The sequence below is a fragment of the Mastacembelus armatus genome, chromosome 19, assembly GCF_900324485.2.
Source record: "Mastacembelus armatus chromosome 19, fMasArm1.2, whole genome shotgun sequence".
Taxonomy (NCBI): Eukaryota; Metazoa; Chordata; class Actinopteri; order Synbranchiformes; family Mastacembelidae; genus Mastacembelus; species Mastacembelus armatus.
This window is the reverse complement of record NC_046651.1, coordinates 13,874,075-13,886,406: the sequence shown is the minus strand read 5'-3', so window position 1 is coordinate 13,886,406 and position 12,332 is coordinate 13,874,075. Positions and strand designations below refer to the sequence as shown.

At 39.0% G+C, this 12,332-nt stretch overlaps 2 protein-coding genes across 2 annotated transcripts; one reads left to right on the top strand and one right to left on the bottom strand.

Annotated features, from left to right (window-relative positions):
• Nucleotides 1–262: 262 nt before the first annotated feature.
• On the bottom strand, nt 263–4,233 carry ghitm (growth hormone inducible transmembrane protein). Its single transcript, XM_026314699.1, has 9 exons — nt 4,145–4,233; nt 3,684–3,842; nt 3,032–3,134; nt 2,828–2,939; nt 2,549–2,690; nt 2,331–2,439; nt 1,903–2,091; nt 955–1,126; nt 263–871 (listed from the first exon to the last, which is right to left on the bottom strand). Exons 2-9 carry the CDS (start codon nt 3,813–3,815, stop codon nt 784–786), a joined length of 1,047 nt encoding a protein of 348 aa, XP_026170484.1. The 5' UTR covers nt 3,816–3,842; nt 4,145–4,233; the 3' UTR covers nt 263–783.
• A 782-nt stretch (nt 4,234–5,015) lies between these two features.
• chst3b (carbohydrate (chondroitin 6) sulfotransferase 3b) lies at nt 5,016–11,181 on the top strand. The gene is made up of 3 exons (XM_026316449.1): nt 5,016–5,272; nt 8,679–8,894; nt 9,095–11,181. The coding sequence occupies exons 2-3, from the start codon at nt 8,815–8,817 to the stop codon at nt 10,308–10,310; spliced, it is 1,296 nt and encodes a 431-aa protein (XP_026172234.1). The 5' UTR covers nt 5,016–5,272; nt 8,679–8,814; the 3' UTR covers nt 10,311–11,181.
• Nucleotides 11,182–12,332: the final 1,151 nt, after the last annotated feature.

Sequence of the window (12,332 nt, the reverse complement as noted above, 5' to 3'; positions counted from 1 at the left end):
TAAGATGTTTCTTTTTTTTAAATTAGAATTTAAGAATCGATCCAAATTTCTATTTATTTAGTGATATTGTAATATAAAATGTTCGTCATGTGACGTTCCAAAAAAGATAATTACGTTTGGTCCAATAAAATACGACTGGTCCAATTAAGTAGGACTGGACTCTGATAAATACGACTGATCCAATTCAATACGACTGGTCTCAGAAAAATAGTGACTTATTACAAAACTAACACTATAAAAAAAATATATATATTGACAATCATAAATTTATACTTGTTTATTGAGTAATGTGTTGAGAAATAACTGATGTCAAACTCTTTAACCCATCACAGAAGTACAATATCAGTGTATATGTACAGACCACATACAGAATAGCAATTTATTGTACTGTGAGTATGGTTGACATACATGGCATTTGTTGTATATTTCAGATATTACTGCACTTTCACATTAGAAACCAAGAAGTTAAAATAAATAGAAGACAAACAATATAAAGGACATCTGAGGCAGGCAAAATGATGCTGACAGATTTAATCCACCTGCATCAGATTCTTCCACAGTCAAGGTAAGAGCTCTGTCTGTGTGTTATTAACATACAACCATGTCTTCTTTATTTGGATTGACAAGTAATCTTTGCACATTTGCAAATCATTCATATTTATCTATCAGTTAGATAAGACTTGTCACTGAAAGGTAACAGCTGACATATGCTGCTAGTAATCAAACATGACTTTGTTCAGCTCAGTGAAAGGTAAATTGAAGCTGAAGTAACAATGCTACTGTTCATTTCCTTTTGCTTCCGCCACCACCAGACAGAATCATCACCAACCTTATGAAGATGTTCAGTGTGTCCATGTAAATCCCCATACACCTGTAAGATGAATAACTGTGAGATCCCTATCTTGGTACAAGTAATTATAACAAATAACACTTTTAGAAGTGTACTGCACTTACGCATTGATGGGGTCATATTTCTGTACAGCATAGACTGGGTGTGTCTCTGCCCTCTTGATGACCTTCTGTGTGTCATAGAGGAGGAACATGCTGAACAGGACCAGGCCTCCATAGACGGCCACTGAGTACAGGCCTGCTCCAAATGCTGAAGTGGGTGGCAGAAACATTGATCCTGAAAATGATGAGGACATTGACCGTGAGAATGACAAACACAGATACTGCAAAATAGTTACATTAGACATTTCACCTCATTTATATTATAAATGTGACATTACCAAAAAGACTGCACTGAAACAGTTTAATTGAAAAACAAAAATAACATGCTCCATTACTATTAAAACATTAAACAATGCATTACTTTACTGCTGTAGTTCATACAAATTAACTCAGAGGACCAAAGATGAACAGACGATAAGCAAAGTGCCCTGTTTTAGTACACTTGGTTGGGATTTGTGTCACATGAAGAAAAACACAATACAATGACAGTTTATGGATTTTGATCTTATGAAGAATTAATGTTTCTCACATGGCACTAAAGGGACACATTCAGGTTAAAAATACCCAATACCTAAAGATGTTCACACTTTGGTATTTCAAGTATCATCAGTTGTAAACACTGGAAGAACAGTAATGCAAATGTGGAACTGCAATTTACATACACTGAACATTAGTATATATATATATATATATCTATATCTATATATAGATATAGATATATATATAGAGAGAGAGAGAGAGAGAGAGAAAACATCAAGTCGTGTTTAGCCTCATTTATCCCCTGCAATAAAACTACTGACTGCAGTAGCACAGTGAGGGTGCTGATGCAGAGGCACCCTCACATTCTCAGGCACTTGCAGTGCTATTTTCAGTGTTGTAACTTATAGCATTCAGTATCACCTAAAGTGCAACTGAGAAATTGTTTATGAGTTGAAACTGCATTATACTAACCGATGGAGGAAGCAAAGACCACTCCAAAGCCAACAGCCAATGGCCCACCCATATTGAGGAACTTCTCACTCGGGGCACACATTGCTACAGTAGACAGGCCTCCAACGATGCCTGCTGTATACCAGGCTGCCCTCATCATCAAAGGACCTCCCAGGAGAGTCAGAGGGGCGATGACAGCACCCATCACACCTTATCAATAAAAAAAAAAAGCCAACTCGTAAATACCAGATTCTAAACAGGACAGATTTATGCCATACGCCTGCATGTAAAGAGGTTTCATGTACTAAAACTTTTACGTGGCTGCCCTCTAGTGTTCAAATAAAACAATTACAACAGGAATAACAGGGCTGACTCAGGTACCATAACAGAATAATGATAATATATTCAATAAATAATAAATAAAATGATAAAGATACTGTTGTACAAACCTGCATGGAGCATCCAAGCGAGGTGTTTGGGAACTGGGCTGTGTTCATATGAAATGGACCTGACTAGCATGCCGGCACCAATCATCGCTGCAAAGGTTGCTCCAATTGCCTGAGTCACAACAAACATCAGATATGACTCTATGCTCTAGAGCTCTAGACAACAGAGCACTACATGTTGCATCAGTTTATGTTGGATCCACTTGAGTTCAAAAGCTTACCAGCCAGGATCCTCTCATCATGAGACCCATAAGTGCTGGGGTCCTGCTCACAGCTACAGCTGACAGAGCTGTCAGTCCAACACTGCCTGCAAAGTACATATAGGTGGAGTGGATCCTGTCCTTCACATACTGAGGCCAGATGCTGCACAGAGAGGGAAAACCCAGATGAAGGTAGAGGTTTTTATATGATAAGATAAGCACAAACACTCTTTATTGAGCAATGTTTCAAAGAAAACTAAAGAGCCGCTGGTATAAAAAATAAAATAAAAATTTACTCACACTGCTTTCTCAATTGCACCAATTTCATTGGACATGCCAAGCCCATAGTAGCACAGAGCTCCAAGACCAATTGCTGCACCTCCAGCCAGAATTATTCTTCCCATGCTGTCAACTAAAGAAAAAAACAAAAATCAGAAAACCCCAGTACAGTCTACATACCTGTTTCCAACACAATAACTAACTAGCACATATCATAGCATTTACTTCTAATGGCGGTATCGGTCGCTGGCTCAAAAGCTGCTTCTTTGAGCTGGTCTCTGGTCGTCCTTGCGCGGCGGAAACCAAATCTGGCCTTAGAGGAATAACCCTGGTGAATGACAAACAGGCATCAGACAATCTTGCAAAGATTTATAAGGTTGTTTGACTCTCATTGCAGACACTGCTTCTAGTCTTAACCTGAGAAGCACTGATTCAACTGTACCATCATTTTGAAACATTTAGTTCATCCTGCTGTTGAACCTTACTGTGTTACACTGACAATTGTTTCTATTATTTTGTCCACAGTTATAAATTGAAGGTTAGGCTAGATCTAATAGTTCTCTGTATAATGCAGTACAGTTCAACAGCAGGACAAACTACCACCTCCAAAATGATCATACAGTTGAATTAGCCCAATGCATTGATTTAGGGGGTTCATGCTTTACAGTCAGTCCTCACTATTTGATGTATGTATTGCAATATCTGCTGTGGAGACCCAGATTTCCAGTGTTTCTTCTATCCCAGTCTAATGTTTGTATAAATGGTAAAAGTAGTTGTAGTTGTGTGTGTTGCACAGGTGTCATCTTAATGCATCAATAAAAAAAAAGAGAACATGATGGAGTTGAAAACATATATGTTGGTCTGAAGAGTACAATACCTGCTGGGGCCTGAACAGGGGTGGGCAGGTCTTCATAGTAGGGGCTCTAAGGGCTGGGGAGCCCTGGGACAGCACAGGACGGAGCCCGACGAGCGGGAGACTCCTCAGACATGTCAGCCTCGCCACCAACATGGTCACAATATTTTCTGTTGTATCAGTCTGAAAGACAAACAGAGCGACAAGTGAAATAGTAGTTAAGCACTGCAACTATTACTATTACATTAAGTAAAGAAAATAAACTTTGATATCACATCTATGGTTAAACTAAGCCAGATAAACGTTAGCTAGCTAGTAACGATAACTGGTTACCTCTTATCTGTGTAACGACTGATTTTGCTACCAAGTCTTTTGGAAACTGTAAATATTACGGATGTAGTGTGACAGAATAAACAGGACTAACACAGCTTTTATTTTAAAACTTCAAATGTTAAGATATTCAGCAAAAAGTTAACACTACATACCGAAAGAGCAACGTCTGTCGTTCACCTTTCTGGAAAGAAGTGCGCAGGTTCCTGACGCAACTGTTTTGCAACCTTCCTGAAAATTCTGTATTTATACGTCATCATTGCGCGACATGTTTGATGGGACTTGAAGTTCTACATCACTCAACACGTTATACTGTAATCGAGGAAATAGCAATACCAAAATAAAAACAAATGTTCATCTGCAAGCAAAATCCACGATTTCAAAGTCAAAGTCATTAAGTAAAGGTCTATATATTTTATTAGTTAAAGATGTTTACAATATCCAAAATATATATATCAATACTTGCACTACTACTGATGCAGTAATGTGCAGGGGGTGAGTGTGTACCCAGTCCAGGTAGGGTTAGGTCTGACTACTTTACTACTTTCAAATTTGCGAAATCACATTTTATGAATCAATCTTATGAGCAAAAATTTTATTTGCACAATAACAAATAAATGTTCCTTTGATCCATCTGTTTTATCTATGATCAATAATAACACATTTTTATCTGTTTGCATATAATACATAAATTATATCAGTCCATGTTCTATAATTCCACCCATATGTATGTGTGTACCATATAAACACATATTATGTTTTTCTCCACTAGGTGGAGCGCTTGCCTATCCTTTCATTTGTGACTACATGAATGAACGACTAAAAACATAAAGTTGACCAAAGTAAGAGCAGTTTCAGATCAACAACTTAATTACTTGGCCAAATATCGTTACTCATGTGGTTATATGTATAAAGTTTGGTTGTTATCAGTACAGATAATAAACTGATTGTCCCTGAGGAGTCGTGGCAGCGCGCAAAGCCCCGCTCCTTCACACTGAAGTCTCCCATGTGCTTCACTGAGTCGAAACGTGTTGGTCAGACCTGTCATTCAGTTCAGCGGGCAGCCTGCCCTCCAGCCTCCTTTAACATGACTCCATCAGATCTGCAGGTTTCACTTACTCAAACTAGTCCAGATAATTCGTTTGGATGGGATTGTCTTTATGACTAAAGTAGTCTGGGAAAGTAATGGAATTATTTTCTATCCAGAAACGCTCTTGGACGAAAAGCTTGTCATCTTGTCGGACGAAACTAAGCGGGTCGCCTTCAGGCCGCTCATCATGACGGTGGGTACAGAGAGCAAACACTCGGTTGCTTATACATTTCTTTACTTTATTTATAAAACCTAAGCAGATCACATTTGTACAAAAGGTCACAGGTGTGACTGACCTAAGCGAAATCGTGTTTTTATTATTATTAATAATTAATAATAAATTTAATAAAGCATCTTTTCAATTTGGCTGGCTCGTCCTTTTGATCTTTAAACGCATTAACTCTGGAGAAATCAACCTGCATTTTATTCCAATTACACTTGGCATTTTTTTGTTAAACTTGTCTATGGGTTATTTAAGTTAATAACAAAATGACTTGCAGGGGATAAATTAAGAGAATTCACCTTCCACGGATTATTAATGTGCTGAAACCTGTTGCCTTCATGCTATTCTCACTAGCCCCCATGACACACCCTGCCAAGTAAAGTTTCCCATCTGTGAAATAACTATTTATTATCCAGTGTTTTTAGTCAAAATCATTTAGTGAGTTTTAGAATATCGGTAATTAGTGGTAGTCTATTAATAACCTTCTCAAATAAAGATGTCTTCTAAAGTTTCATTACCTTTAAAAACAGTGCATTCATTAAACTGCTTGTAACCATAGTAACAGGACATCTATCTGATGTTAGTAGATTTCCATTGAAATGGAAAATAATTAGTCATCAGTTAAAGTAACCCCAAACAGACTTCCTTAGTTTTCCTTGGTAAGTTACTAACAATACAATACAACACCAATACACTCAGAGAGATCTAGATATAGAAAATATACTCTTATTAAGGTTTATGTAATTTGTACAAGGCTACTGTATGTAATTATTGTGCATTTTCTCATCCAGTGAATTAAATGTCTGAAAATCAAGAAAGAACAGAGAGGATCTCAAAAAATTACAGTGCAGTGGGATTTGAGTAGAAAATTTTGTAAAACGTGGTGTACATGTGCAGTACTATATATTACAGTGCACACATGCTATACAATCATGGCTAGTGTCTAATTTGTCTTCACATAAGATTCACATTAAATACGAGTAGGCTATTAAAAGCATTTGTAAGGAGATGATAAATGGCACAATGGAGGTTTTGTTATGAGCAGATGATCAAATGTGTCATATGCCTCAGTGGTTTGTGAATATTCAACAATGTCAGCTCATGTGTGTATTTTTTTACACAGCAGATGCAATAAGCTGAGATAATTGGTGTACATCTAATTTACCATATAAATGACAAAACCTCAGACCACTTATTTTTTTTTGATGAATTATAGATGTGGATTTATTTTGTTTATTTTAGATAATATACGGCATAAACTAAAACTGCTGAAATGCATACTCAATCCCACAGAACTACAGTGGAAAATTCTGTAAGTTATTATTTACTCATCTGATATAATTTTGGTGTTTGAATGTTTTCAGGTGTACAGTAGAAACAAATAAACAGCAGAGCAAATATACAGTTTTATAACCATAGAACTACTCAGATCTCCTGTGGGTCTACTAACACAAACTATGACTGCATTTGTACAATGTAAGATTACATGCAGCAGACTATCTGACTGGTTATACAAGATGTCTAACATTGAGGGGCTTAATCACTGACCCTGTGCCATGTGAATGACCTGGGAGTTTATGTTCTGCGATCTCAGCCCAAAGGGAGTTTAGAGTCACTCCTGTGTAAAGAGACCTTTGTGGTTGTGGCATGCGGCAGGGTGGTGCAAATGTGCCTCAGTACACAGGCTGTTCACCTTTTCATTACACATCGTTCCACGTCAACAGTGCTCTATTGCAGCTGTAAACTTCCCATTCCCTTTTAGAGAATTTCGCAGGCAGTGTTCAACCATTCCCTGTGTTTAGACTGAAGTCATCTGGCCTGGATTCTATGCTCAAAACTGGCCCAGACAGAGGTCCCAACAGGATGTGGCAACTGGACCTCCAGATGTGTTATACAGAAATTCAAAGACATTCATGGTCACTTCCTACAGTGCTGCTTGTTTTGTCTCAAACATAAATACCTTGCATGACTGAAAAGGCTGGTCCATTGTTTGTGGCTCTGCTGATTAATAGCAGTTCCACTAATGTGCCAGCCCTGAGGCTATAGACCTGATATCATTTATCAGTTCTTCCTAAGAAATTAAAGATACATTCATGATTCAGTTTGTTTGGATCCTGACACATACAATAAAGGGATGTTTTCACAAACTCAAAGGTCTGATTCAGGATTAAAACAATACCTAGTTAAGAACCTCCGCTGCTGTTTGGTTAAAAACTTTTACATTTTTATGGGCACACATCAAAATTACACTTTGCCAATTTCCTCAGGGTGGAGACTGTCTCATTTACTCCTGCCATGTTATTGACCCCTTAACTGGCAAAGGAGGTTGGCAGGATTATGTTAAAATCCGAAGATTAGTCAGGGATCTGAGCCAGGCTTCTATTATCTTAAAAGTGAACTTATATTAATCTCTCAAGAATGAACAAGATTTCCCTAAATAGGCATAATTAAAGCCACCCTTCATTTGTCTAGCCACTGTCTGCAGGTTTACAACTCTAAAATGTATGGCTTCATGACAAGCAGGCTTTCCCCTTCAATTTCAGCACTGTATAACTACCACTGCTAGTTGTACCTCTTAGTGTTTGGATGTGTCCCCCTCAGTCTCAGTGTTTGAGAAGCATAAAGACATATTATGAGGAAGCAGCAAGTCATTAGCCCTTCACCAGATGGTCTACTGTAGCCCACTGTAGCCCGTGTCATTGAGGACCTCTGTTGAAAAGATTCCTTGAAGTGTTGACATGGAGGAGCAGCTGGTAGTGTGGACGACAGGCTGCTCTGCTACCTATCAGTGGGAGGTAGGACTGTCATTCTAACCCAGACAACTCTGAGTTTATAAGCAATCAGCTTGATTGCAGTCTGTCACTCATATTTATTTTGTCCTCTCACAATTTGTTTTATGTTCACTTAAAAAAAGACTGACCCTTAAATGCAGTTTCTCTACGTGACCCAGACCTCAGTCTGGGTGGTGGGTGGGCATGCACTGGTGCACTTAAAGATAACAAGGACTTCCTCATTGGAAGGACTGGCTTAGATTCCAGTGCAGCGCACACTGCTATTTTCTATTATTAACTTCTTAATGTGATATTTTTGTCCCTGAGTAGAAACCTCCATTTTTGGTATTGCAGAATACAGTACGGTGGTGCTTTGCATGGCTAATAGATAGAGGAAGAAAAGAGTCATGGGAAGAAAAACACCCCCTGTAGCCACAACTCTGACACAGCATTACAGTGCAGTTTTACATGAACAACAAGATACCGTCCCCATTTCAAAGAGTCACACAAACAGGGAGATGAAGAACTGAGACCAAGTAGTTATACACACAGCTGCGCTCAAATGTGCTAAATGTGTAAGTGAATGATGTTCATTTCATTTACAGGATGAAACATTGTCAGCAGTGCTGAATACAAATAACTGGAAGGTTCTTTAAGAGGGAAACTGGAGACTTGCAAGATTGGCAGAATCTATTAAGAAGCAGCCTGTAAAAGCATATCCAGGCACAGCTACATCCAAGAATGAAGATCAAATACACAATATCCATTGTCTTTTTTGTGGCACTTGTTATCATTGAGAAAGAAAACAACATTATCTCAAGGTAAGCACATTTCAGTGATCACTGGAGCATTTCTATGATTTCCAGTATATGTTTTTCTTTCCCAAGCTTTAAACAGATATTATACAAAAATGTGTTGTGCAACACAAAATTGCGTCACATGCTGAGTTAAGTAACAAGTATATGACTTCCTTATTTTTTTTTAAAAGTTAAAACAATTTGGTCCCCTCTCATACTTTCAGGGTGTCAGATAAACTCACCTTAAAGCAGACCCCTCTACAGCCCAGTGGTCTTTCCCACATACTGCTGAAGCACAATGGTTCCTTTACCTCACTCAGCAGGATCAACTCCTTCACCCTGATAAAGCGGCGTCTGGAGAACTACAGCAAGCACCAAGAGGTGATGCCAAGGGGCAGGAAACACATTCTCCTGTTAGCCACCACCAGGACGGGCTCCTCGTTTGTAGGCGAGTTTTTCAACCAGCAGGGTGACAACATGTTTTACCTGTTTGAGCCACTGTGGCATGTGGAGAAGATGCTGACCCTGGAGACTGGAGGTACTAATGCCACAGAGGCAGCCAAGGCCTACCGCAATGTGCTCCAACAGCTTTTACTGTGTGACTTCTCCCTGTTGGAGAGTTTCATTGACCCTCTCCCTGTGGACCACATCACCCCCGCCCTCTTCCGCAGAGAGTCCAGCAGTTCCCTCTGTGAGGAGTCAGTCTGCAGCCCCTTCATTAAAGGGGTCTTTGAGCGCTATCATTGCAGAAGCAGGCGCTGTGGACCCCTGAACCTGACCATGGCATCTGAGTCCTGCCTTCAAAAGGAGCATGTGGCTATAAAGTCAGTGAGGGTGCGCCAGCTGGAGACCCTCCGTCCTCTGGCTGAGGATCCACGTCTTGATGTAAAGTTCATTCAGTTGGTTCGGGATCCTCGGGCTGTACTAGCCTCGCGCATGGTGGCCTTTGCAGCCAAATACAAGAATTGGAAGCAGTGGGCGATGGATGGGGATGTACCCATAGATGATGATGAAGTGAAAAGGCTGAAAGGAAACTGTGATAATATAAGGATGTCTGCAGAAATCGGCCTCAGGCAGCCACTGTGGCTGCGCAGACGTTACATGCTAGTTCGGTATGAGGACATTGCTCGGTTTCCCATGAGGAAGGCAACAGAAATGTACAGCTTTACTGGAATACGGTTCACTCCACAGGTGAAATCCTGGATCCTTAAGAACACCCAGGCCTCCAAAGAGACCAGTGGTGTTTATTCTACACAGAAAAACTCCTCAGAACAAGTAGAGAAATGGAGGTTCAATTTGCCATTTAAAATAGCCCAGGTTGTACAGAAGGTTTGTGGACCAACGCTGAAGCTTTTTGGGTACAAATTTGTGAGCAGTGAAAAAATGTTAAGAAATAAATCTGTTAGTCTGATTGAAGATAAAGTGTTTAACTTTTTATAGACTCTAATGGGCATGAGTTCTGAGCTCATTTGCAGGAAAAACCCACCTTTCTAAAAAATAGTTATTAAGGTCTGTAACCCTGATACAGAGAGATATGTATTTTCTCATGGTGTGCTATTTAAAGTTTTTATTATTTAAAATAGTTTGAGAATAAAAATGTATTGTTGGGGTAAAATACATATAAAACTTTTAAATATTGAGGCAAGGTGGTTCATATTTTATATAGGGGTATTGCTTGATGAAAACAGAATGCTGCAGTATCTTTGTTTTTGCACTATTTCGTCTGTCCAAGGCAAACTGTGTTGCTGGCTTCTCTGCAAATGTAACCCCTTAGCAAATATAGGAATATGTGTTAGTTATTTATGTTTAACACTTCTAGCCCTAGTAATATAAGCTGCTTTTACACTAAAGAAACTTGAAATTAAATTTAATACATAGCCAAAAAATGCTTTGCACATTAATGCTCATTGCAGGATGAGGCAAGACCAAGTTTTTTTCCCACGCATAAAATTTAGAAGTAATGTTCCACGCTAATTTATTTATTTCTTCTTTTTACTAAAACACCAAAATTACTCCAGTTCTACATGTGTTTCACAGGATCCTTCTCATCTGCTAGCCTATACTGTAGTACTCAGGACTTTACGAACATGATGTACAAACAGATTCTTACCCTTCTACTGTATGCAAACATCTCAACTGCAGCTGGTTTGCAGGATTGTGCGAGGTTTGTGTGCAGGTCTCTGTCTATTGACACAAGTCTCTTGGCTGGTGATAAAAAAAAAAGCCCTGATACTCTGGCCTGTCAGACTGTTTGCTGATGTTTCTGTATGTTTTTGCATTTTTGCTCGTCACAATAAACTGTAAAACATAATTCTCTGCTAGGACAAACTGTGAAAGTATCGCATCTACGCCATGTGGCAAAACAGTTTTGTGAACTTGTCTGACAGAGTTTTATCTAACTGACACAAGTACTTCTTCCACATTTGTCATCCGTCTGTCATCTTTTTGGCATATCATACAGGATATGCAAAGACATTGTAACAGGAAGCTAATGTGGTAGATCAGTTTCAAAGATACCAAAGTGGTCTTAAAAAAAAACACCTGTTACAACACAGTGAACATTACACAGCTCCCTGGCAATAAACACTACCTTTGTAAAGCTTTTAATGGGACAACCCACTTCAATCACTTCAGGGGAGATGTGTAGGGGGGGGGCTGAAAAAGTCGGTCGTGGATATTTCTGTCTTGTATTGCACTGAACTGGGAGGCTTGGACATCATTTAGTTCAATGATTGTACGGTTGTCCTCCAGGAGGCAGATGCAAACACCATTAAATGTTTTTCCCCAAATGTCCCCAGTTAAATCTGACATGAAATGAAGAACAAGGGTAAGTGAGAAAAGTTTAAAGTCTCCTTACTTTCTCACCTCTGCCAGCAGGCTAATAACCACACTCATAAAGAATCATGTCACAAGCACTTCTTAAAACACTAACTGGTGTCATACTATATTCTTTCTATTTGGCCCACTACCATGAAGACTGCACATGGCTGGTTTGTATTTATTTATGTGCATATACTTTTTTGTTTGGTTAACTGAAGTGTCTCTGACTTCTTTTGTCTTACTGACACCAAAAGTTTAAGATTGCTACAGACCGTCTGGTTTGTGTCTGTCTGTGAAGACAGGATAGTGTGGAGGCAGTTTCCTCGATTTCCACTGTGTTTGCCACTGTGGGCTTGGCTATTTAAGTCCCCAAACCTAGTAATTACCCCGACTTTACATATAATGTGGTCCCAGTCATTTTCATCCACCTGACCCCACCCACTTACAGAAATAGAAAGAGGCTGCTGTTTATACTCTTGACTTAATTCTTTTCTGCTAAATAGTAGCATTTTTATTTAAAGTTTTACTTCACTCATCTTTGCTTTCACACACTGCTAAGCTTAAATCACCAGTACATTCACTTACAGCAGATCATTATCTAATTAGCTTGGGTTGGTTTTTCTATTTTAGTAAAAAGTGTTG

What these genes read in the sequence shown, in the direction of transcription:
- ghitm (XM_026314699.1), bottom strand. Translation starts at nt 3,815, where the DNA reads ATGTTGGTGGCGAGGCTGACATGTCTGAGGAGTCTCCCGCTCGTCGGG. An exon ending in GGTGCAATTGAGAAAGCAGT is followed by an intron (nt 2,691 to 2,827) that starts GTGAGTAAATTT and finishes CTCTCTGTGCAG; the next exon opens with CATCTGGCCTCAGTATGTGA. An exon ending in AAATATGACCCCATCAATGC is followed by an intron (nt 872 to 954) that starts GTAAGTGCAGTA and finishes TTCATCTTACAG; the next exon opens with GTGTATGGGGATTTACATGG.
- chst3b (XM_026316449.1), top strand. Translation starts at nt 8,815, where the DNA reads ATGAAGATCAAATACACAATATCCATTGTCTTTTTTGTGGCACTTGTT. An exon ending in GAAAACAACATTATCTCAAG is followed by an intron (nt 8,895 to 9,094) that starts GTAAGCACATTT and finishes TCATACTTTCAG; the next exon opens with GGTGTCAGATAAACTCACCT.